This window comes from Dermacentor andersoni, chromosome 5, assembly GCF_023375885.2.
Source record: "Dermacentor andersoni chromosome 5, qqDerAnde1_hic_scaffold, whole genome shotgun sequence".
Taxonomy (NCBI): Eukaryota; Metazoa; Arthropoda; class Arachnida; order Ixodida; family Ixodidae; genus Dermacentor; species Dermacentor andersoni.
Window position 1 is genome coordinate 153,998,165 of NC_092818.1, and position 22,641 is coordinate 154,020,805.

At 45.6% G+C, this 22,641-nt stretch overlaps 1 protein-coding gene across 1 annotated transcript in view; it reads right to left on the reverse strand.

Annotated features, from left to right (window-relative positions):
- LOC126532145 (uncharacterized) overlaps nt 1-22,393 on the reverse strand; it is a 34,269-nt gene extending 11,876 nt beyond the window's left edge. The window contains exons 1-5 of the mRNA XM_072288374.1: nt 19,413-22,393; nt 19,256-19,343; nt 16,166-16,348; nt 11,237-11,376; nt 7,790-7,902 (exon numbers count right to left, since the gene is read on the reverse strand). Coding sequence (XP_072144475.1) covers nt 7,790-7,902; nt 11,237-11,376; nt 16,166-16,348; nt 19,256-19,343; nt 19,413-19,597 — 709 coding nt within the window. The 5' untranslated portion in view covers nt 19,598-22,393. The remainder of the gene's footprint in view (nt 1-7,789; nt 7,903-11,236; nt 11,377-16,165; nt 16,349-19,255; nt 19,344-19,412) is intronic.
- Nucleotides 22,394-22,641: the final 248 nt, after the last annotated feature.

The window sequence follows — 22,641 nt, forward strand, 5'->3', positions numbered from 1 at the left end:
TGAAATGAAACAAAATTGCGCGGCTTGCACTCATAACCAATGAACAGATATTCTTCTTTCTGTTTGTAACGCTCCTGAAACTTCGCATGTCTGCATGACAAGCTGCGCGAGCTCGTCAAGTATCACACTGACGGCGTTAAATAAAGGGCGAACTTTGGTATTTTGGAACAGATTTGGTCAGATAACCTGACATGATTGAATGGCTCTCCCTTTCTTGACGCTTTGCCCTTTCGGAGATTGTCTTGGCTGAACGAAAGACTAAACCGATAATGGAATCCTCGATCAAGTCCATGCAGGCCAGCACTGCTTATGTATGGCCGCAGGGCTTTCTGCACCACGCCCCCTTCAGTATCATGCTTTTCTAGTTTTTGTAGAGAGAGAGAAAAAACAATCAATTTAATAATTCTTGCAGCAGTTATTTTTGCTGTCTGACTCCTTCAGAAGAACGCCGTGTCGAACGAAAACTTTTCAGCATATGTGAAGCACGTTACTTATGTATCCCTATAAATATATATATATCTTCACACACGTGTAGGCTCGCGCAAAAACTGATTTATCATAGTAGTAACGTTGCGGCCCTAAAGCGAACTCGGAAGCGTAGATAAGCTTCTGACCCGCAACTTCGTACCACATTTATTACTTCTCCCGCTCATAATTTTAGATAATGCAGCTTGCGCGGATTTCTTTGGAAGAATGATAGTGTACGTACGGTGTAGATAAGCGTGCTCTTGGCGGCACCGTTATTGCCGGAAAGCGCAAAATGTAAAAAAGAAAAGAAAAATGTGCAACGACTATCTACGAAATGAGCAGTTCGGCTTCGTGTCTGACCTTACATAGGCTTAGCGAGGGAATGTAAAGTAAAATTTTATAATTCAGTAAAACCAAGCCGTGAGCCTGGCTTTGTGTATGCATTAGCGGGAAACGAGGCTTCGGTGCAGATTGCTCTTATGCGTCTTATCTCTTATATCAACGATCTCTTTTGTTCTGCTCCATATGCTCCGTATGAACCGTTCCACACGAAATAGTTGCCTTCACACAAAAGCTAAATTCGATATTTCAGGCGTATTTAGTATAGTGAGCGTTGCTGTAAATCTCGTTACTGCCTGTGCGCAGAATTTGGTGTTAAGTGACACCTACTGCCCTTAAAAGAATTGGGAAGAAACATTGCCAGAAACCCACAGCATCTGCTATAAATATGAGGTCTTTAAATGCGTGAGATAGCTGTGAGAATGCCGTATTCCTGCAGTTTGAAAAAAAAAAGAAATAAAGAAGTGGTAAAAACAAACAAACAGTGAGATTAACTCGGCTGAGCCCAGTTGGCTGCCCTTCACTAGGAAAGGGTCATAGCGGACTGAACGGGTGAGAATGAGATTAGTTCACAGTATGCAGCAACACACGCAATAAAGCGTTCATTGTTCAGTTCACCACAAGTGGCCATATAGGCTAGTGTATCTGAAGAAACGCAGCAGTGCTTTTGTGGCTTCGCAGACGCACTAGGCCCGGTCCCAGGAGCTTCTCCTCTGTAACGAGGCTTTCCATCTCATCTTGTTATGTACAGCCCCAGAGGAGGTGGCCTACCGTTCCTTACATGACACATGCATTGCAATTGTCACTGTCCTCCATTCAAATGAGGAATTAATAGGCGTTAGTAAAAAAAACACTTCTTATGAGTTGTGAATGCGAAACCATTAATGTCAAATCGAACGACGCTGAGCGGTTCTCCGACTTATGTACTCCTCGCGGGCAAGCGAGGGCGTTGAGACGCTTGGCGCTTTTTGAATTTGCCTTGTCGAGGCGCATCTAGAACGCAGGCGAAAGCGTGCGCGCACAAGGAACGCGCGGGTAACGCAGGCTTTGGAGAGCGAGAGCGAGGGTGACACGTGACGTGCCGCCGATGCCCTATACCCTCACGCATTTACGTGGCAGCAGATGTCCCGTTTCGCCCCGTTCTGTCTCCGTCGAGGCCCGAGCCAGCAAGCGCGAGACAGCATCACGAGCGCGCGATGCGTCGCAGCAAATTGGAACGTGCTCGTGACGTGGCGTCGTAGCCAGTGGGAAGTTTCGGTGCTACAGACGCCGCCGGCTATTTCGCTCAGTGGGCCATTTGACGCTTTCGCATCAACAAACGCTTACTCGCAAGCGGCATTGTCACGTTTCCTGCCTTGTGTATGTGAGAAACACGAAGGTATGGACCGATAGTCACTCATAGGTCAGTATAGTAGGTGGATGTTCATACTCGCTCGCCGGTATTTTTTGCGGACTACATACTAACTCCCACTCATGTGTGCTCGAACTTATAGGCACTCACTCACGCTCCTACTTACGGCTACACATACTCGACAACGCTCACTCGCTCGTACTCGCTTCAATTCACAGTTCAATTCACAGCCTAACCATACTAGTCTGAAGACATGACCACTGAATCGCCGACGATGTTCGATTCCGTCTGAAGTTTTAAGCAAAGCGCGATTTCCAATTTGTTAAGCCATACCGATGCCCGAAGGGACACGTGTACTGACTGGTGGTTCGTTTGCCTTCTTTTTTTTTCTTTTCTTTCAGATGAAATTCACGTGGATATGCAAGCAGCAATAATTTCGTGTGTGGCATCGTGCCCTTGGTCACGATAGACCTGAAGGAAAAGAAAGAGAGAGAAAGAAAAGAAACGCCGACTGATATTTTCCGGCTGTCAAATTAAGTGCGTCAGAAGTACGTGTTCCGACGCATTTAAGAATAGCTGTAATATGTTTGAAAATCATGTCATTAGAAAAATGTATCTCACTAACGTTTGTTCTGCCAAATGCTGGACTAAAGTGGTTATGTATAGTTCTAATTCATCAAACTCACGTTTAAGACGATTTTAGCACGAACTTTAGGTGGTTCCTAGTGTGCGTAAGCACGCAGAAAGCATACTTACAGTTGGAAAGCAGTCGCCATGACTAGCATTAATTTTTGTTTTTGACTAATTGGATCAGTCCACGCGCTTCATTCGACAATCACGCGAGTGACTGGTAAACGTGCTAGACGAAGCGCCTCAGACATATTGTCGGGTCTTGAAAGAGTTGGGAATGGAGCGCACAGATGACAAGAAAAATATATATATTAGGAGTGAAATTGGGCACAAAGACTTTTGATGAACGCTTGGGACAGAGACAGATAGGAAACGAGTAAAGAAAGTAGCAGTAAAACAAGGAGAAAAAAAAAACAATCTTTAATCTGCGATCACGTTGCTATAGCGGGCCTACCGAATCTTGAAAAAAAGCGTTCCTATCCCGCTATTCAACCTGCAGTGGAGCAGATTTGCACGACAAAGCTCTTGTCGTTGAAGTTCACCGCTTAGCTTCCAATTCTGGGTGCTTGCAAAAATAGCGCGCGCGTTATTGATTTTGAGAGGTGTACACTAGAAAAACGCTAGACCGGAAACCATTTCGCGCCGCCACGCCCCGCTCCTCTTTTATTTTCTTTTTTTTGGCCGCTACATACGCGAAGCCTGTCATTCTCACCTGCTTTTCAGAACAATGTGCTGAAAAAAAAATTAAATTACGGGGTTTTACGTGCCAAAACCACTTTCTGATTATGAGGCACGCCGTAGTGGAGGACTCCGGAAATTTCGACCACCTGGGGTTCTTTAACGTGCACCTAAATCTAAGTACACGGGTGTTTTCGCATTTCGACCCCATCGAAATGCGGCCGCCGTGGCCGGGATTCGATCCCGCGACCTCAACAATTGCTGAGTCTGATGCCATGCGCTTCCTGTAATGTACTTCGCATTTAAATATCTAAGCACAGGTATTCTTACTTTTGTCTGCACATATCAGAAAGTACTTCACTGAATGCAATGTATGATGTATGTTTCCTTTGCTGCATTGGATGTTCAAATATCTGAAAAACGTTTTCTTTTTGTTATTGCTGGCCCATCTCCGCAAACAGATCAATGAATGTTTTAACTGGCTGTCAGCACACTGTGAATGATCCAGCAGTCTAACGCACATGTCGCTCGAGAGCCTCGTAAAGATTCATTTTCTCCTTCAACAAAAACAGTCTTTCACTCCACCCTCCAGTTCTCACTATTCAGGACCCCGAGCATTTACTTATTTTATCATGATCACGCGAACACTAGTAGGTGTGGTTGGACTATCTCGGCCTGAACACGCAAAGCACACTTCTTAAATCAACCTACTATATTTTCGGGAGCATGAAGCTTTCGTTCACTTGTGCTAGCTGGAACTAAGGAATGTATACGAAAAAAAAAAAACCAAGTCGTTAAACGAACTGACACAGTGCACAATATGAATATTAGACCTAAATATAGAAAACAGTAATTTGCCGTGACTAGTATTATTGGACCTGCGCAAAAGAGGGACATTGTATCGTTAGGATAGTTAATTTTTCTTTCGTGGTAGTTAATGCAGAAATAAACTCCCATACGTATATCAAATTATACATAGCGGACAGAACAGCCGTAGTAGTTTGTGCTAACAAGCTAAACACAAATAATTCAGGGGAAAGTTAAGGACACAAACACTTCCTCGGCTCATGAGCCAATGACATTCAAGTGTAGAAACAGAAAGGAAGTGGAGAATAAAAACACCACAAACAAATGATGCCAGTCTTGTCTGGAGCCTTTAACTAGCAAAATTTTTAAGCGCCGAATCATCGGACAGGAACGTGGTTTTTCCAAGAACGTGTGTTCTGCAACCCCTGCCTATCCCGGTAATGACTTTTTACCGATGGACCCTATTGTCTTTGATATTGCTGGGATAGAAAAAATAATAGATAAGTTAAAAGTTTCTTCATCATGTGGCATTAATAATATAAATTCCAAGTTTTTAATGAGGTCTAAAGTGTACAGTGCTGTAATACTTTCTCACTTATTTCCGCAATCTCTTCACATAGCCTGGATTCCGGAATACAGGAAGGTCGGGAAAGTGATTCCCTTGCAGAAGTCTTGCAGAAGTTTGCGGATAGCCATTCGCAATATAATTATCGGACCATTTCACTTACGCGCATTCCCTGTGAAATTATGGATCATGTCATTTACTTTCACTTTGCATCATTCCTACAGTCAAATGCTTTTTTAGATATCCTCAGCATGAACTTCGCAAGTAATATTACTCTGAAATTCAACTTTGGTCGCTTACACATGAGCTAAATTCTATACTTTACAGGGGTTCCATTGTTGACTATGTATTCCTAGATTTTTTGAAAGCGTTTGATAAGGTTTCTCATCAACTGTCTTTTTCTGACCTAAGTAAACTTAACCTTGACCCGAACGTTTTTCAATGGCTGCACTCTTTGCTCACCGATCGTTCACAATTTCTCAGAGCTAATACCACTTCCTCTGTCACTTCTACAGTTGAATCAAGTGTGCCACAAAGCTCTGTGCTGGGACATTTGCATTTTCTCATTTATATGAACGATTTACCTGATAGATTATGCTCATCAATTAATATTTTTGCAGACGACTGCGTCACATATCGCGAAATTAACAGTGACTCAGTTATAGGTCTTCTTCGGTTCGATATCAACCGTGCTTTTGACTGGGATAATACGTGAAATATGCAAATAAACATCATCAAACATAAGTGCATGCATTTTTCTCGTCGTAATAATACACTGCCATCATATCATCTTAATACTAGTAACCTCGAATCTGTGGCATGCTACAAATATCTAGGCATATTTATTTCTTCTAATCTTTCTTGGAAGATGCATGTAGACCATATAACAAGCAGCACTAATCGCATGCTGGGCTATATAAGCCGCAATTTTATCTTTCTTCCTGTTGCGTAGAACTACTTCTTTATAAATCGTTAGTTCGTGCTAAACTTGAATATGCTGCATCTTTCCGGGACCCCACTGAAGAGGCACTTATTTATGAACTTGAATCTGTCCAGTGCCGAGCGGCTCCCTTCATTGTTTCTATTTATCACCATAACTCTAGCATCACCATTATGAAAGCAAGCTTATCATAACCATTGCTATCACAACGTAGGAAAATATTCCGCTTTTGTGTGTGCCCATATTATGACAACCCCATTCCTAAGAATAAATTGATAACCCTCCCTTGTTCCGTTTCAGCTCGCATCGACCATCGTCATAAGACTGGTGTTGCTTCATGCCACACCAACCATTTGTTTTTCAGATCGTTCATCCCCAGTACGTCAGCAAATTGGAAGCACCTGCCCGGATCTGTCGTCGAAATATCTGCTAATTCTAAGTTCAAAGCTGCTTTAACTAACCTGCTGTTGTCATAAACGCAAGAAATTGTAGCATCATCAACCTTTTTATTCTTGCTTAGCCCATTTTTTTTCTTTTTGAGCCCAACAAACTTTGTTTTGTAGGCATATATTACTGTTTCGAGCGTCATTTCTTTTGTTTTCTTTCTTTGTTGATAAGGTCTCTCTATGCTTTGTATGCTACGCGTTTTCTTTTCCTTTTTCTCCTTGCACTTTGCGCTATTTATTGTTAATTTCCTTTATTCCAAGGATCTAACCCTTTCTTTTTCTTTTTAGTTTTATGCAAATATATTCCTGTTTTCTTTTTCCACTCTATCGAATGTACCCACTCCCCTCTGTAATGCCCTCGGGCCCTGAGGGTATTGAAATAAATAAATAAATAAATAAATAAATAAATAAATAAATAAATAAATAAATTATGTTTAGGCGTTCTGGCATACCATGCACATCTTCGATTAGTTGTACAAGCCTACGTAGGAACATGTCAAAAGTCACATCATCGTTGTTAGTCGCTGTGAAACACAGTATGGTAGCAGAAATAAGGTCAAAGTCTTTCTTCCTCTGGAGGACTCAGAACCATAGAAATAAGTGAAGAGAATGCACAACCAATGCATCACCGTCTTGGTTGATTCACAACAGATATGACGGAGTCCCCTTCATATCTGGGTATGCGTCGCCACGATGTCCTATATATTGCTACGGTATACTTACAAGTCAAGATGAACATCGATTGCATTCCCTCGACCCATCTATGAAACTGCGGCTGTTACCTGGGCTTCCGCGAAATGAGGGAACAACGCTGTGCCGCACACGCTTGGGCGTCGCATTGACCGATGCATATACGCGCTTGATTGGAATGGCTGATAGCGCCGAGTGCAATGCCTGCGGTGTCGAGGAGACTACAGAACATCTACTGTGCTACTGCCCATCTTTTGAAAATGAAAGACATGACCTCTGCACAGTTCTAAATCAGTCAGAAAACCGTTAACCTTGAACAAGATCTTGGGACCACGACCTCGCACATCGCAGCTACAAAAGACCACAAAAGCGCTGCTGAGATCTTTGAAAGCTACCTGATTGAGTCACGGTCTGTGGTCCGGACTGAGTGACCGATGGATATCCCCAGTTGACTTTTTCTTCTTCTTTTAATCTTTCCCTCCCATTTTCCCGTTCCCGAGTGTAGGGTAGCCAACCGGGCTCAGCCCTGCTTTACCTCCCTGCCTTTCATTTATCATTTGCTCTCTCTCTCTCTTGTCAAAATGGAAGCCAGCCCACACAAAGCAAGGCACTCCGTTACAGCGTGGCTACACGTGAGACCGTCAAGCTACGCATGAAGGTGCTGAAGCAGCAACTTGCAACGCAGTTTGATTATGGATGCCAAGTAACGATGGTAGAATGGCGAGAAGTGGCCATATGCTGTTCGAGATGCGCAGTTTCCTCACATCTGGGGAATCAAACTTTTTATTACGTTGTAAAATAACTTAAGCTACGCGATTGCTGGTTTCGCCACTGCAAATAAACCTCCAGTGCAACTTTCCACACTGTGCTCTTACCGTACAGCCATGGTACCTCGCACGAACGCAATGAGTGGCTGGGCTCCGAGTACTGGTACAGGTCAAAGGTGTAACACATCAAGAAGGGAGTTCGATAGAAGGTCCTTCGGATCCTGCATGGGGCAAGCGCCAAAAGATGGTCGCAAATGTGCGCTGTAAACAAAAGACAAGCGGAAGAGGACTATTTTAGGCATTCGACGAATTTACTGACCTGCCATCAGAGACTTCAGAGCTACCCTCCTGATTCGATCACCCTCTATCAATAACCTTATTGCAACTACTATGAAGAACTATAAATCTTAGACCATGAACTAAGTATTCGTCGTACTAAGTTTGTAGCTAGCTTTATGCAGTAATATATTCCCTGTTGATGCATCAAGCTATTGAGTCGGCGTTCTGCCGAGTGCCGGTGGTGAAGTTCAGACTTGAGTTTTGCTGCCAGTGATACGGGAGCACGATCAGGGAAAACTCTGTGCGTGTTGGTTTATATTGAATGAAAGAATCAGCTATTGTTATCAAATGCGAGCAGAATTTTTTTATACTTCTCGCGACAATAGGCAAGCACAGTAGAAAAAAAGACGTCTGTTAAAAACGATTTAGCACTGAGCTTCGTGCATGGAGCTGGGTTTCGTGTTATTTAACAGACTCAATTGAAAAAGCGCGAGAAATGAAACCAGCAGTAATTTTTCGTTGCGGTCAGCACATTTCCAATCGAAAGGCTGAACATGTGACGAAAGTCATGAAATGTCCCTCGTGAGATCATTGTCGCCAAGATTGAGAAAAAAGAGACAGCAGCGAGCTCTCCCTTACTTTCGTTCGTTAAAAACTTCCGTCACTCTTTGGTCTCTTACTAATGACTACCATCAATGTACACAGGCATATTTTCATTTGTTCTTTCGTTCTTCCAAACGAGCTGTACTGGATGAGGCGTGGAAACAGAAAAGAAAACAGTAATCGTGGAATGGTGGAAGACAAGCAGAAAGAAAGTAAACGGGGAAATGACGCCGTGTTTCTATGGGCTTTATTTGCAAATAAAAAAAAAAAGATGTACTCGTAGAAAGAAGCGCCTGCAATGAAAGGAACGTTAATTCAGTGCTGCCTTTCGAATAAACTCTCACTAGTTCACATGCCACGAACACGGGCGGCTGGTGACAAATAAACAGTAAGGGACTGAAAACAAACACACTGGCGAACCGTATGCCTCACTGCCGCTTCGTTTTTGCAGCACTTTCGGTTGAAGTTTCCCCGAGTTGGTGAAGCGCATTTTCTCTGGAATTCGGGAACACCGAGACGGCCGTTTTCCTATGTTACCGTCAGTTGGTAAACGGAATAAAAAGAAAATAGAAACCATCCGCGTTTGGCGACGACGCTGAAGCAGCGGGGCGCAAAGCGGCGACGTTGTGGAGAAATTTTCTAGCCGAGAGTTTGAAGGCGCGCGTAGCGAGATGTTTGTAGTTTTCTGCATTATCCACTCTACAAAGCGACGTTAAATGCTTTCAGCGTGAGTTCTTGCTTCTGCCTGTTATATGCATGTTTGTTTTTGTGAAATGTTTTCCAGCCCACTGTGTTGCATCGATGACTATGGCGTACTGTTGCTGTGCACGAAACCGTAGGCTTGATTTCCGGCTATGCTTTCCGCATTCCGGTGGTGTCGGAATGCAAAAACAATATTGCACAGAGATTCTGGGGCAGGCTAAATATTTTCAGGTTGCTAAATTTAAGCACTTTCATTAAGACACCCCTCAGAGCACATATGCGTAGAAGTCCGGAAATGAGAAATCGGTGTTTTACTCGGCCATTATAATGATACCGAAAATTTGCCGTGATATTTGAGAAGTAGTTAGGTTAAGTAATACACAAAGGAGTGCTAGATTTTATTGGTGAGCGACACTTACTGAGCCTGCAAGGGCGTATAACCTTTCGCTCGGTAATACTGAACCTTTATAACTGGTTCCAGGAATTATTTTGATGCCCTGCAACTTCGGGTATTGTGTTTTCAGAACCACGTTTCGGGTCACTGGTTATTGGTTACGAGCCCTTTTTATGTTGCACGTGCTCTGTAGAACCGCTTCATCATAGTATATTCGTCATATATTGCTCATCATACATGGTTACAACCGCTGGCCACACTGTCATATTCCTTTAGATTACTGGACACTGCAGCATGAGTCGAAGAAAGGAAAGAAGGGGTTTAGCTGCTTGTCCAAATCTACATTAAAGAAATTTCAGGCGAATGTATTTCACAAGAATCACCGCATCGGCAATGACAATTCACAGGCAATTCATTACGTTCCCGCGGTAAGGAATCGCCTTTGAAGTCAGCCGCTCCATCAAGATCACTTTACGCGAGCTTCCTCGTCATCTTGATACAATATATCATTAGCTTCGTTTGAACGCTGCTTTCATCACTTGCTAGCTGCCTGCAGTGTCTTAGGCTGACCATCAATCCCCAGTGTGACAAGTGCGATGCGTGAGACACCGCAGGCAGCTTTTGTTAGAATTCACAGCATACAGACGACGAGCAGACTTACTAGTTCAGTAGATCAGGCTCAGCTTCTGAAGAACCAGTATAACTTTCAAGCATACTAGGTTCTATGCCTTATTCAAAGCAACTTCAAGCTTTACATTTTCTTTTATCGTTACACCAAGACATCGGCTTAATTGACAAGCTCTTGCCGTTTACATCAAAACTATCACCTTTACCTTGCATGCACATACCATGCGTACCATGTACCATTTTCTGTTGTTTTTCCGTTTGCCACCCTCTTCCTCTTTGGTACTTTCCATCCTAAATCACTTTCCCCATGCAGAGTAGCAAGTAGGTGTACATAAACGCCAGCAGAATTCTCTGCATCTCATTGAAAATGTTTTCTTTCAATCTCGCTCTTGGAGATAGGTTTACATATATGACAACATAATGTGCCCTTATTTTCATAAGCGGCAACACGACTATATCCCCTTAATACCCTCAAGTAATTAAACATTATTTGCTGTTTTATCAGCAGCTGGTGTCGCCTTCAACCGAACTCCTTCCTTGGGCCTTGAAGGAAAAGAACGCTGCCCCGACACACTCTGGCGGCAAGCAGAAATTTTCAGAATTCTTGACTTGCATAACTGTATTCTTCATTTTCATTTTTCTTTTGCGCGAGTGTTTTCTTGCGTGTTGTTTGCCACCAGCAGGCTGAAAGGTAAGACACAACTTAAAGGAGGATTCGGTGCAGAAGTACAGGAAGAGATGCTCATCCGCCTACTCCATCTCAAGTCTGAATGGGAAATGAAATGCTACGCAGCTGGGGGGGGGGGGGGGGGGGACGCCGCAAGGGCACTGCAGCTGAGACTGGTTGTTCAAGAGCTGAGAATAGTCAAAGTGTGAGAGGTAAGGATTCACCCACGCAATGATTCAGTGCTTTGAAAATGTGGTAATATGGTAATGAAGTATGTACGTACATGGACGTGCAGGAAAATGCGGCGCACTTGTCGTCCAGCGAACGCATGCGGCAATTGAACAGCTCGCTCGGAGTGTAGGCAGCCTCGTTGCGGAGTTCAGGGTCAAAAAGGAGCCTCTCGGCCAAGGCTTCAGATCCGCCCTGCGATGCGATTGCGAGTGAAAATTCTGTTTTAGTGCTAAGTTCTTTTAGGGCAGAGACGTCCGCCTGAACTTAGGCGCTCCTTTGCAGCAGTGGAGTGTGGGGATGACGGAAGGTCTCGCTTGTGGTGACGATAAGAGAGAGAGAGAGAAATGTAAGTATGTGATTCTACAGGAATCTTGAGATTAGATCATCTAGTAAGACAGCAAAAACCTCTGCTTAGTTATACAGAGAGAGAGAGAGAAAAAGAGAGAGAGAGAGAAACGAAAGACTGAGTTCAAGCAGAGGATAGCTCCGGTAGGCTGCCCTGTGCTGAGACAAGAGGAAACGGGTGCGAAAGAAAATGAGGAGAGAAGTTCACAGTTTCGTTCTATTTTTCATGCAAGCACTCGGGAAGGGAAACGTGATGCTTGCTACCCCATTGATCAAAGTCGACTTCCTAGAGAACGATCTGCTTCTGGAGCAGCGACGACAACGCCGAATGGATCGTGTCACCTCGTTGGCGCTGCTTCACGAAACTACGGCGTGTGCCGTGTGCTCTGTTGTTACATGCCTGAAAATGCGCCTTTTCACCATGCACTTTTCATGCTTTTTGTTAACAGCGAGGGCGTCTATAGGGCATAATTCGGCTTGGATATGTTCGGAGCTGCCGGCGCCCATTGTGAAGCGGAGTAAACGAATATAGCCGACTACGTGCGAAGCTTGGATGTCCCGGGCCGAGCATTACTGAAAGCGTCGGAAAAGGTGTGAAGGGTAGAGTGGGGGGAGGGGGGGCGGTGAGGAGGCTATACATAGCAGTTTGTGAACTAGAAAAAAAATTCACGTACGATTACGATGCTCCCTCATGCGAATTTGGAGCGCACCTGTTAAGGTGTTTTGAATTCGCGATATATTGTGGCAAAGAATGGATTCTGAACGGCAGGGTGCTCTCGGCGGCGGCGCTGATGAGCCTCTGCTAGGGCAGCTCGTTTAGCAGTAGCGGTAGACGAAATATTTCTACTGGTTGCGTCGCTCGTTGTTCAGACAGAAAGCGTGAACACAGAGACAGAAATTATACAAGAGCGGACACTCTCAGAGAGCCCAGCGGCCGAATTGACTGCAGCGCACCAAGCCGCCGGCGTTCATACCTGAACGACACTTCCGGTTTCGGTTTTGGACACGCGCGTTTTGAACGCTAGCTTTTACGCGCTACGCCAGCTGCGCTGATCGAGGCGTTTTTCTAACGCGACAGCGTTAAGGAGCTCGTGTTTCTTTTTTGCTTATACAGCTCAACCGCGCGCGCTTTTCGTGCAAAATGGTTTTATTGTTAAGTAAAAATGATTGCGAACGATCGCTACAAGCCTCGATCGAATATGTGCCACGTGCAATTTCGTAAAAAACGCAAGACGGCTCGTGAAATGATGAAATCTTTATTTTTTTCTATATAAATGCTCATTGTGGGCTTTTTGTGCATTCATGCAATGTTTTGGCATCACGTAAGCAGCAGTAGTTCCCGTACGAAGCTCCACCGGACGAAGTCAGCTGAAGAAAGTAAATTACAAGCATGTGTCATTTTGGTATTAACACCTACGAATAATGCGTGTAAAGGTGAAATGTGCGAAAGTGGTGAATGGATGCATTACAAAAAAAAAAAGCAGTTCGCTTTTACATACATGGCATAAAAAATTGCCACCTCATCCCAAACGAATACCGTACATACCACGAAAACATCCTACTTCCAAGCATTGCCCTCTTCCCGGGACTTATTTCGTGCACTTTAAGAGCTCGAATACACGGGCTACTGCGCGTTTCCAAAAGAACTTGGCTACAATCGACGCGGTGGTACGCTACGAATACATAGAGGTAACCACAACACAGGCCCTCTACCAGACCATGCTGGACGCTCACAGAATTCCTTCTACTCGCACTCAAGACGAATGTGTGAGTGCAAAGCCTGTGTTCAGTCGTGCAGAAGACAGAATTTTCGAGTCACAAGTTCTTAGTGTTTGAGCTCCTTCGCGTTATCTTTTGCGCGTACTGCAGGCGCAAGCGACACACTCCCGTGTTATCGCTCTTGGCAATTGTTCGTTGCGTTTTCTGCAAGCGTGAGCACCGAAAGCAGGTTTAAGTTGTTGCGGGGCCATAGAAATTGTCACTAACTTGTCACAGTAAAATTCAGTACACGCCAAAATAACTTTGCCACCATGGCCGAGCTGCTTTTCGCTGCGTCATGACAGGAGCGGTGAGTGTGCCTCAAAATTATCCCAAAATGCAACGAAATTAATTACAGTCATGTTTGGGGTCAGAGAAAGCGTCACGAACTTGTCCCAGTAAGAATCAGTACACGCGAAAAAACTGCGCCACACAGACAAGCTGCTTTTCGCTAACTACGTCACAAGGCCCGGCGCGGCGAGCGTGCCTCGTAAGTAACAAGAAAGTATCGAAATTTATTTTCAACAATGTTGGGTGTCAGAGAAAGCGCCGCAAACTTGTCAGTGCATTAAACCGCGAAACTTAACTGCGTACTAGGCCCGAGCTGCTTTTCACTAACCGTGTCACAACGCCAGGCGCGGCCACTGCGCTGGAAAAGTACGCCAAAAAGAAACGAAATTAGTTACAATAATGTTGGGGGTTAGAGAAAGCACCAAAACTTGTCCCAGTAAGATTCAGTGCACGCGAAACTGCGTCACAGGGCCCTGTGTAACCAGCGTGCCCCAAAACTAGAGAAATAAGTTAAATTAATGTTGGGCTCATAGAAAGCGTCGCAAACATCTCCCAGTACGAGTCATTAATTCAACCTAACTGTGCCACGATGGCTGAGCTGTTTTTCGCTAACTGCGTCACAAATTATGTTCCGTGCCGTAAGCCTAATTGCTTGAAATGCGTGGAAGACTGTCGAACAAAATTTCTCACCTTGCCCTAGTCCAATAGTGCAGTGGTGCCATGTCGAAGTGCAGAAGGAACACGAGAATTTGCCGGGGGCCCAACAAACCAGGCTAAATCCGAAAATAGAAAAACAGGCAGGTGGGTCGCCGCACAGGCCAACACTGCGATGCGCAACCATGCGCAGCCGGTCTCGCTCGGTTCGGCGGCGTGTCTGACGAATGACGCATATGAATGACGCATGCATCTGGCGTGTAATTCACCTGCCGCTAGGCAACGGAAGAAAATGTAAGCCGCAAAGTATAATTTCACTTATACGCTGATATCTTTAGTTTTACCGAGAAACAATAAAAAATTTGAAACAATGTTAACTTCGTTTCACACTCAATTTCATTTTTTCGATGCTCGCGGCCGCAAACGGTCAGCGTTAATACTAGCGTGACGTATTTCCTGTTGCCAGTTTTGCCAATTTATTTCTCTGTGGTGAACACTGCAACGCGTGGATCGTGCGGAACTAGTGGCAGTGGTGCCACAGGCGAGCTACACTCTTAGGCAAAAGTACACCCTTTGGGGTGTATATCTGCCACACAACAATAATAGTCATCTGCCTTGCTTGCGTTTCCTTTCTAGAAAACGCCGCGTCCGCTACTTTCCTGTCGGGAAAGCTATGTCATGCTGATAACGCGCATGTCGTTCGTTAATGAGAAGTACCGGGCTCACCGCGTTAAAGAAAGGAAATGCGGACAAGACAGATGACGATTATTGCTGTGTGGCAAAAGGGTGTAATTTTGCTTATGAGCGATAGCGCATGCGAAGTGAGCCGGAAGCCCACGCGAGCACTTTGTTTCCGCTCTCCCCGCATGCCTGGTCGCCGCCGGCACTATGCTTTCCTCGTGACCCTTTCGACATACCCTCCTCCGCTTTCCGCCTCATGGTGCCGCTGCAGCATCGTCTTTGCTTTCCTCCTCGCGTTTTTTCGCTCTCGCTTTTTTCATCCTTCGCTGCACGCCGCGTTCGCTCTCATCTTTCGCTGTGTTCATTCGCTCGGTTACAAGCGACGCCGACGCTCGCCGCAGAAACGGCCGTCTAAAGCCGAGACCACACGTACGCTAGCGGACGCGCGCAAGGTCGCGTCCGCGCGCCTAGCACCTGCCGCGCCTCGCGAGGAATGGCGGTTTGCATCCACAAAGACGCGCGACAGTGCGACAGCGCGCACTGGGCTCACTCACAGACGACCTGGCGGACGCCGCTTCGTACTTTGTTATTGACATTGTTTCAAAATGCTTCGAGATCTATAACCGTGATTATATTTTTATAGCCATTAGATAAGCACAAAAAGGAAAGAAGACGGACTTTCTTGCATGATATAAATCTGCTTCACTGAGAGTTGAATGTACAGCGCCGTAGCTGCGTAGCCAGGCGCGCCGACACGAGGCAGCCCGAGTGCGCAATAACAGAGAGGAGCTGTCCCCCGAGACCACGCCGCTCTTCGACGCGTGCGAGCCATGCCGCGCCGTTTGCGCATGCGTGGGCGCGCGGACGCGAGCTGGCGCGCGTCCGCAAGCGTACGTGTGGTCTGGGCTTAAGAGCTGCGCTCTAAAAGCTATTCGTCACACGCGTCGAAATAATACCATTGCGCGCGCTGACAGTTTTCAGAGCTGCTTCGAAAAGGAGTGCACATATTTTCCCTTTATTATTAAAATTGGCGCCACGATACGCAGTTCGCTTATAGTTTGAGCGCCTGCATTGGCTCGCAGTGGTTTGTCGAGTTATTAAACTGTGTCATACAGGCAGACTCACGATTCATGGATCTTTGCGTAACGTAACAACAGTACAAAAGCGTGCACTTTCATGTTTAGTGTATTAGCCTAGAATGTTAAGAAACAGTGGGTCGCACACATGCGAGACGACACCTGGCTGCACTCACCTGGCAAAGTGAATTGTTATTCCCGCAAAGAACATCTCGCTTGGACCTGCATTCGGAGGGCCGGACCAGAAGGATTGATTGAAGAAACGAATAAATCTTGAGCAGTATACTGCGCTCCCAGCCACCCAACCGCCCTTTCGTTGGCCAATGTATTGCAGTTGATAAGGTGGCTACTACGAGATCCTAAGCCATGCGCCACGTAGGTAAGTTTTACAACTGTTCCTTCTTTTTTATTCTGAACGACATTTTTTTGACAGTCAGCTATTGTTACAGATATTCCGTTCTACTGTTTGAATCGCGCTGGTCTACTGTATTAAACTCGCAATCTTGTTAAAGGGACCCTGAAACGATTTTGACAATGTTGTACAGACGTGCTGAGTCGTTAGAGTAGGTCCTTCTGATCATTAATTGATGCATTTAAGTGCTCCGCGTAAAGCGTGCAATTTACTATAAGGTTTTAAAAATGTACATCGCTGCCGATCGCAGCACACTGCTCGGCGGAATTTTAAGCCGCCCCTACCCATATGATGTAAATCACCCAATTGACGTCAGTGGGGCGAGCTATCCGATTGGCTGCCCAGGGCGCGTGATCGATGATTTTTCCAACCTTATGGTAAACAAATAATGTTCATAATAGTTGGAATGTTAGTTAAGTTGATATTATAAAAAGGAAGTAGCATAAAGAGAATGCACAACATCAATTTTTCAGTACACTTAAGCACTTCCGGCACACAGCAAGTGTCGTCTGCTTGTGTTACAACGTGCTCCGTCTTTGACGAGAGCTCTGCCGTCAGTGTCGGTCTGTCTTTTCGCCAGCGCTATGATTCGACTTTGTTGCGTTGTAGACTGCAAACGTAGCGACTGGCAATGCGTCAAGCTGCGACATTGTGTCCTCTGCAAGCCAGTAGACGAGTAGAGTGGCTGCAGCGCTCCGGACTATCGGTATCCGATCAGCGCCAGGATTTGAATAGTAAAAAGAGCACACCGTACAACTTGGATGTTATTTTTTTTTCCTGTCACAAGCTAAACAGCTCCGAGAAGACAGACACGTATCGAATAGAGAAAGTCAATTTCCGTATTTACGCTTACCGGTGATCGTTGTCATCGTCGGGGCTGTCAGGGGAATTGGGCGTATCTGGTGGTGGCGAATCGTTGTCACCGTCGTCAGCGTGGAGCGGATTGTGAAAAGGTGTGTCACTATCTGGGTCAAAACCCATCTCCTCGCTCATCCGGCGCAACCGCTCCTCAAGCTCCGGGTTCATGATGCGAATGACCATCAACATAACGACTGGAACGCACGCTGCTTGGATAGCTCTCGCTGGTGATAGATGGCCAAGCGGCTAGCGGGGGAAGGCTCCAAAACAACTGGAAGTGGACGATTTGGCGTCGCATCGTGACGCAGAACCAGCGAAGGCGCAGCTTAGTCCCGATCGCTCGGCCAACGAGTTGAGGAGGAAAAGCATGGCTAGGGAGGAGGGTAACTTGTAATCGCTTGTAGCTCCCTTAATACGTAACGCTTCACCTAAACTGTGGTGCGAATGTTCTACTTAAGCTGTACCCTACGCGCCCACAAAATATGTCCAAACCGTTTCAGGGGCCCTTTAATAGAAGTACCATCACAAGTTTAGCTACGCCAGCGTCACTGACACGACTGCAACAGGCTTTACTTATACCCATGAATGTTGGAACATCAACGACAGTACTCAACCAGAAAGCAGACCCCCGAAGTTTGTTTTCTGCTTTGACATGTAATAGTTTAGTGCTTTGAGCCAACATGGAAGGCACCGCAAATACCACATGAAGCTGAGGTGTCATTTATCTTGCCACAATTACCACAGGAAGACAACATGCACTCTGAAGCCAAGGAAGACACGCAGAAATTAAAATGCATGGTTTGATGAAAGAATATATTAATTATAGGGAAGGGTGAAATTGAGTTCATTCAGAAATTGAAAATGTGCGATGACATAGCGTGACAGACAGTCCTAGACTGGCTGTCGAACTCACACCACCGCCCACTATTTACAGGTAGCTCTAGAACTGATGCAGATGATTATTGTGCGCGAGTCACGAGCCTCGTCGCAAATGTTTGTCGCGTAACAGTGTTATTTACAGCGAAACACCGCTGTTGAATAGACTGCTGCATAGAAGAACGATGCACGCAATGAGGGCTGCACATAACTTTAGGCGCAGATTTAACAGTGCAGGGCTACGGTTGTTTGAACGACAGCGCTTGAAAAAAAAAAAATAAATAGAAAAAGCGAGAAGCGTGTGAAAAACAATTACAGGTTGTTTTGTGGAAACTTATTAAGCGGTAACAGCGCATGTACGGCGTATATATACGAGAGGCATCGCCTGATGTCGCCCTGGCTATGTTACGCCTTGAGGTAACAATGATGTTCGACATCATTATATTATCATGAGCCTATTTCATGTCCACTGCATGGATGAAGGCCTCTCTCGGAGATCTCCAAGTCTCGCGCCAGCCGACTTTTATCCGATGCCTGCAAATTTCCCAATTCCATCACACCGCCCGCAGCACTGCTGTCCTAGACTGCGTTTAACTTCCCTTAACTTCCCGGATGCTGGAATAAAGTTTGATTTGATTTATGAACTCTCGTTAATTGTAATAGATCGCATTTATCTTGCCAACTTCTGTTAATCTCATCTGGAATACTGAGCGGTATCCGTAAGCTCTATAATCCACAGGGTGTTGTTTATGAAAGCCAAAATGCATAATGCAATAGATCGCATTTATCTCGCCAACTTCACTTCCTGTTAATCTCATCTAGAATACTGAACGGTACCCGCAGGCTCTCTAATCCATAGGGCGTTTTTATGAAAGTCAAAATGCATACAGCGGGGTAACATAATTTAATCAGTAACTTCATAAAACACAGTTATGCCTATAGGGGAGCCTACGGACACTTCATGTAAATGCGGTTCCTAAGGGAGCCTACACGTACGACTTGTGGGATTACAGGGCCAAGTTAGAGCGCTGCCCAGCGGTCCAGCAGTAAAGCTGTCGAGAATATTACAACGCTCCGGCGGTCGTTGCACTGTTGGAGACGGCAACGCGTATACGCTTGCCGATGCGACGCCAAATGTGCGTTGGCAGGGCCTTGCACGTTGCTTCCGCTTTACAGAACACTGCGGACCGCGCGAAGCGCCAGGGCAACTGCAGTGGTAGCAGCAGCGGTACCGTTCAACCGCGTATATATGAGAAACAGGAAGTGTACGTGTCTACCATTTCTCGGTGCAGATGGTGGCGGCGGGGAAGCGGATGTGCCGTGAACCGTGCTCCTTGTACACGGTGACGGTGAAGGCGTGGCGGGTGTACAGCTGCAGCACGTCGGACGCCTGGTAGAGGAAGCCCGCCGTGCAAGCGACCCACACGAAAGCCTTGGAGACGACGCCCCATGCTCCGGCCATCCTGGGCGGGCGGCTCGCAAAGTTTCGCACGTCGCTGGATCTGTGACCTAAATTACGGCCGTTTTAGCATTGAAAATAACATGTTCCCGTCGGGGAACACTGATATGGGCAGCAGGGAAGAAGACACACGAAACATTGCTGGATTAGCTACCGAATGCTTACTATTAGTGTTGACACCTAATACAGGGAAAGTGCAAAGCTACATTTTATCAAAACCATTGCCAGTGCACTGCACAATCTTAAGACGTCAAGGATTTAGACAAAAAGAAAAAAAAAGTAACGCCACGCTGACGCGCTGAAATTTTAGAAGCCATACACGGCCATTTAGACGGGAGCAGGCACTCGCGCATCAGTCCACCGTTAATTCTATTAACCGAAAAATAAAAAAAGGTACATGCGCAAAACCAGCCTGTGAGCCTAGAAATTGAACTATCGGCGTGACTTGAGAAAAAATTGGGAACCGCAATTGGTCGTTTGCTGCTATATGAAGAGTACAAAAAAAAAAAGAACGAAAAAAAAGAAAAAAAACCGAATATTATACGTTTAGTTCCTAGTCCAGCGGCATATCGTGCGGCAATAAATAAATAAAAAAATGGCGTGTCCTGCGTCCTCTTTCCTGACGACCGTTGTGCACCTGAGCTTGATGTCGCGGTTTCGATCCCAGCCGCGGCGGCCGCAATTCGATGAAGGTGAAATGCGAAAACCACTCGTGTATTAGATCTAGTTGCACGGTAAACCCCAGGTTGTCAAAATTAAAGCAGATTCCCCGCCTCCCCCCTCCCCTTCTCTGCCTCCCTACAGCCTGCGTACTAATCAAATCATGGTTTTGGTGCGTAACACCCCAGAATTTAATTTTGTTATTCCTGCTGACCATGTCGTTAGCTTTCTGTCGACAACCTTTTTTTTTTCGCAATTTGGATTCACCGAGTTCAGACAAATACCATTGTCAGTTTTAGAAGCTGCATAACGAAAGCACAGCAAGTAACAACCCACTATACGTTGCGTTTCCTTACAGGTGGCCTAGAAACATCTACTGTGGTGCATTGATGATTGGAACGAGGACTTTTTTTTTTTTAATTTTATAATTAACTTTGTTTACACATCGGGATGACCCACCGTGGTCGCTTAGTGACTATAGTGTTGGGCTGCTCAGCACGAAGTCACGGGATCAAATCCCGGCCATGGAGGCCGCATTTCGATGGGGACGAAATGCGAAAACATCCGTGTACGTACGTTTAGGTGCACGTTAAAAAAGAAAAAAAGAACAACCAGGTGGTCCTAATTATTCCGGAATGCCCTACTGCGGCGTGCCTCATAATCAGATCGCCGTTTTGGTATGTAAAACTCCACAATTCAACTAGTTTTTAACGTCGGGATGGTTTGAGCTGCAAATGGTGGCTCATTACGTGTCTTACAAATGCCGTAAATTGGGAAGGTGGTGGGCAGTGCCACGGTGCAGTATGGGCGTGGAGGCTGTAGGAATTCTTGTGTCTGTTAAAACACACATTAAAATAAACTAATAACGAACTGCATACGTACAAGGAAATACTTCAGAATTTACCCCCGACTATTATAGAGGGCGAGCTGAGTGAAAAAAAGAAATGAAGGAAAAGAAAGGAAGTGACACTTGCGCAAGTGCAAGGACATGGAGAGGTGAGATATGTAAAACAAAAGATGAAAATAACAACGAAGAAAATGTTCCGGAGACGATATCACTTTCGGCTCGCGACTCTAACACTCTTGCGCTCTTGGCCGCACCTGTAGCTGAGAAAGCTTGATCGTTGGTTCATTGATTAGCGCGTCCGGCATATTCACCTGCGCAGGCCGCTAGATAACCGGTACAAATGTGAGGCGATTGCATTGAATAAGTTACAGTGTACACACGTAATAATTACATTGCGTTTAATGAGAACGATCGGGAGGCTGTTTTTCTGGCCAAGAGATAATGGATGAGTTGGATCGACATACTAAGGTAGCAACCAAGGAAGGACAAAAGACACAAGAACGCGAAAATTGGAGGACGCCTAAGCTTCGCCATCAAGAGTGGACCGCGATAGATTTCAAAGATTCCTGACTGGTTGTCACGCTTCCCGGCAACCGCGGTTTTCTTGCGGATGCCCGAAGACGAGCGCGATGGTGTTATTGCAAGGAACCGAGCAGGCCGCGCCGCTCGGAAAAGGGGTTTGTGTTTGAGAGTTTCCGCGTAACAGAACGATGTTTTCGGGAATATTGAAATTAAACTCCGACGTTACCATGTCTGTAGATTGTGTTTAGGCCGTACTTTACGATTTTCCTGGCGTATTTTAACTTGAGGAATTCAATTAGTTCAGTAACGCCCTTGCGCCACGCAGAGGGCCTGCGTGGTTGGAGTTCGGAATGATTTTTCGCCAAGTGACGTCCGACACCGACATCTGATCATTTTCCTTTTTTTTTTTTTTTGCGACACGGAGACCTTAACGCTATCGCGTCGAAAAATTGACTTCACTAGCGTTGAAGTGACAAGTGAGCTTTTTCTAGCGACTGCACATTTTCTGACCCCATCGATTAGTCATTCGTTCACGGCGTCTTATGGGCACAGGAGCAGGACTGAGCCCAATTATACGCAAACAGACCACTTTTGTGCGTGCGAAGCCATGCTGAAAGACGAAAAAACAAAGTATAAGGTAGGCCTGATACAGAATGCGTAGTTGTAACCATAGAAAGTGCAGATACGGCTTACCTTAGAGGGTGCGCGCTTCGCACTTCAAAGCACGACCAAGGCTCGATTCCTGAGCGCGCACAGTTCGTTATGGCGATCAAGATTCAGAGTGGATACGCGGGTCGAGATGTTCGTAGGAAATCGAAATCGTGAATGTCTTGCATGAAAAACAAAGAAGAAAAGGCACCTCTTATGTAGCTGTTCTATAGGGCGCACGCAAGTTAGTATTGATGCTCTCACTATCTAATGCAAACACGGCCGATGGAAACGACTTCATGTTGAGGATTCCATTCAACGATCGGTACACAGAACGTGGTAGAACGGTGAAAATTTGATGAGTGTTGAC